At 36.7% G+C, this 2859-nt stretch overlaps 1 protein-coding gene across 1 annotated transcript; it reads right to left on the minus strand.

Annotated features, from left to right (window-relative positions):
• Positions 1-1653: 1653 nt before the first annotated feature.
• On the minus strand, positions 1654-2859 carry PPBP (pro-platelet basic protein). Its single transcript, XM_007998879.3, has 3 exons — positions 2628-2859; positions 2180-2315; positions 1654-2037 (listed from the first exon to the last, which is right to left on the minus strand). Exons 1-3 carry the CDS (start codon positions 2767-2769, stop codon positions 1935-1937), a joined length of 381 nt encoding a protein of 126 aa, XP_007997070.2. The 5' UTR covers positions 2770-2859; the 3' UTR covers positions 1654-1934.

Here is a 2859-nt window from a genome sequence, read left to right on the forward strand (position 1 = left end):
TAATGATGCATTTCTCAGAATGTATCCCAATTGTTGAGCAAAACATGACTGTATTTATGAACATCCTGTATCCAACACAATGACTGTTGCAGAACATTTTGTAATTCATACATGTTTATTAACCTGAGACTTGAAGCCCCTTCTGAGTTAGCAGCAGAGAGAATGAAGGGGAGGGATGATTTTGCATATGGATGGGCAACACGCTAGGTTTGTACAATCTTACACCCAGATTTTAATGTTTGCAGTGTAAAGGAATCCAGGTGGCACTGAGTGGCAACTAAATTACTCTTTCCCTGCATGTAAACAGAATAACTCAATACATGCACACAAAAACAGAAGACATCTGCATCTCAGGAGGTATAAACATGGTGTCAACACTGTGCCATGTCTCAGGAGCTGGTTTTGTCAAGTTTCAGTGGGAAACCACCAGACATAATGAGTGAGATGCCTGATATCCTATAATTATTATAGTATATACAATATGCTATTTATGTATCAAGTTGTATTATGTATGTGAATAATACTACGTTATATGTAATGTAATCTCTTCATTAGAGAAAGAAGAGTTGAGGAAAGCACTGTGGTGTGGCAGTTAAGAGCACAATTTGAAATTACCACTCTGTTACCTACTTAGTTAGCTAAAAGTGGGCAAGTATTTTAAACTCTATAAACTTGATTTTTCTCTTCTGTAATGAGGGGGAGAATAATAATAATCATAAGAAATAATTACTAACATTTATATATGGCTTATTTGTGACATACATTATTTTAAATGCCTTAAATTTGTTAACTCTTTTAATCCTTCCATAAACTCTATGAGGGAGGCAATATTATTATCCCCATTTTTCCAGAGGACGTGCTTTTAACCAGATCATATCTATCTTTTAAAAAATTGTTTAGTTCATGCATGCAAAACATTTAGTATTCCTGGCATATTAAAATGATTAATAAATTGGAACTATTATCATACTACATTGAGAATGACACAGATCATCAATTTAGTAACTTTCGTTGGTCATACTGTGAAATACCAAGTACACAAAAAAGGAAAATTAAAGTTTTTTTCCTCCAACAATCCTGTTAAAATTAATAATATATGACAACAAATCAATAGCAAATTTTTATTTCATGTGAATATTTTTGTAAGAATAGTGTGGGTATAAATTTTAGGGTTTAAAAATGAATGAAAGTTCTGTTGATTAAAAAAGTAGAATTTAGAATTAGGAGTCTAGTAAGACTGAAGTCCTATATTGTACTTATTTATAAGGTTTATTCTAATGCTAGAATTGTAACTATATAGATATGTTAATTCATTTTCATCATCTGTTTTTGTTCTACTAGTGGCAAATATATTCACTTTAAACTAAGCACAGATTATAAGACTCATATTCACCGATTTATTATTTTAGGGTTTGATGGCTAAAATAAACATCAGAATAAACTTTCAGGGAGTATTTTAAATAAGACATCCTAGGACTAAGACACTGAGAGACTATATTAAGTTCCTAAATATTTAACAAAAATGTATTGAGCAAATATTCTCTGCTGGGCTCCATGTGATTCCTATTATCATTGCCCATTATGAAATCTAATAATCCCCATGAGTATGTCTAATAACCATAAAGTAGAGCAGGAAAAACCAACCAAGCTGTGTTTGAATAGAAATTTTTAAAGAAAAAAATGCAAAGCACAGTCCAATGTTTAGCCAATAATTAGAGAGTTGAAACCAGGCTTATATATTTTCATCTTCCTTCTGCCATCTTTTAACCAAACTTCTCAGAATAAAATGTGATTTTTAAGACAGAATGAAACACATATCCAAATTTTAATACAGTAAGAATAGGTATCCCGAATAAATGAGAACTCTAGAAAATCAAGGCTTCAAAATTCTACCCTTCCTGGGAGTTAAAGAAGTTTGGTAGAAACGGAACAAATTAATCAGCGGATTCATCACCTGCCAATTTTTTCTGTACAATTTTCTTAATTCTGGGAGCATCTGGGTCCAGGCAGATTTTCCTCCCATCCTTCAGTGTGGCTCTGCAAGACAGAACAGGGTTATCTGTTGGTGTCCTAGCATGAATATCAGAACTAATCCATGAGACTGGAGGAAACAAGTGCATATGCGGATAGAGGTAAAGGGTTTCCCTGATAAAGCAATAGCACAGAAACAGCAACTTACATCACTTCGACTTGGTTGCAATGGATTCCTTTCCCGATCACTTCCAAACTTTGGATGTTTTTGGGATGAATTCCAGAGGTTGTCTTCATACACAAGCAGCGCAGTTCAGTGTACAACTCACTGTCTAGACTTTCCTCTAGGGTAGAAAATGTTACCTATTGGTGGCCATGAATATTTTCCTCAGGTCCCTTATTTGCAGGTTGAGGGTAATTGTGCCTCTCTCATGAAGCTATTGTGAATATGATCTGTAAAGCTTTAGTAAAGTGCCCAGCAGAATGCCCAGCACACAAGAAGTGAGAAGTGACCCCCCGCCCGTGTTCCTCCTCCAATTGGAGTTGTTGATTTAATGGCACTCTCCAGCCCCAGAGGCACAAAGCTAGTCTTTCCCCCAGACACAGGTGTAGCAGAAACAACAACAGGTGCAGGGAAGCAGGGCCTCTACCTTTACCTTTCGCCAAGTTTCTCTTAGTTTGTCCTTTGGTGGAGGAAGCCAGAGCAGTCAGCAGCAGTGACAGAAGCAGCAGCACCTGCAGGGCATGGAGTGGTCTGGCACTGTTACAGGAAGAGGTGGTATCAAGTCTGAGGCTCATGGTGGAGAAGGCTGAGCTAGAGTTGTTTCCAGAGCCAGAAGACCGCTGAGTGAGGGTGAGTTACTGCCCACAAGTCTGCAGATAAGTGGC

The sequence above is a fragment of the Chlorocebus sabaeus genome, chromosome 7 (genome assembly GCF_047675955.1).
Source record: "Chlorocebus sabaeus isolate Y175 chromosome 7, mChlSab1.0.hap1, whole genome shotgun sequence".
Taxonomy (NCBI): Eukaryota; Metazoa; Chordata; class Mammalia; order Primates; family Cercopithecidae; genus Chlorocebus; species Chlorocebus sabaeus.

Bases quoted from the DNA above. Each gene is read 5' to 3' on its own strand.
- PPBP (XM_007998879.3), bottom strand. From the start codon at position 2,769: ATGAGCCTCAGACTTGATACCACCTCTTCCTGTAACAGTGCCAGACCA. The intron at 2,316-2,627 runs GTAAAGGTAGAG...TTTCTACCCTAG, and splicing joins TAAGAGAAACTTGGCGAAAG to AGGAAAGTCTAGACAGTGAG. The intron at 2,038-2,179 runs GTAAGTTGCTGT...TCTGTCTTGCAG, and splicing joins TGCAACCAAGTCGAAGTGAT to AGCCACACTGAAGGATGGGA.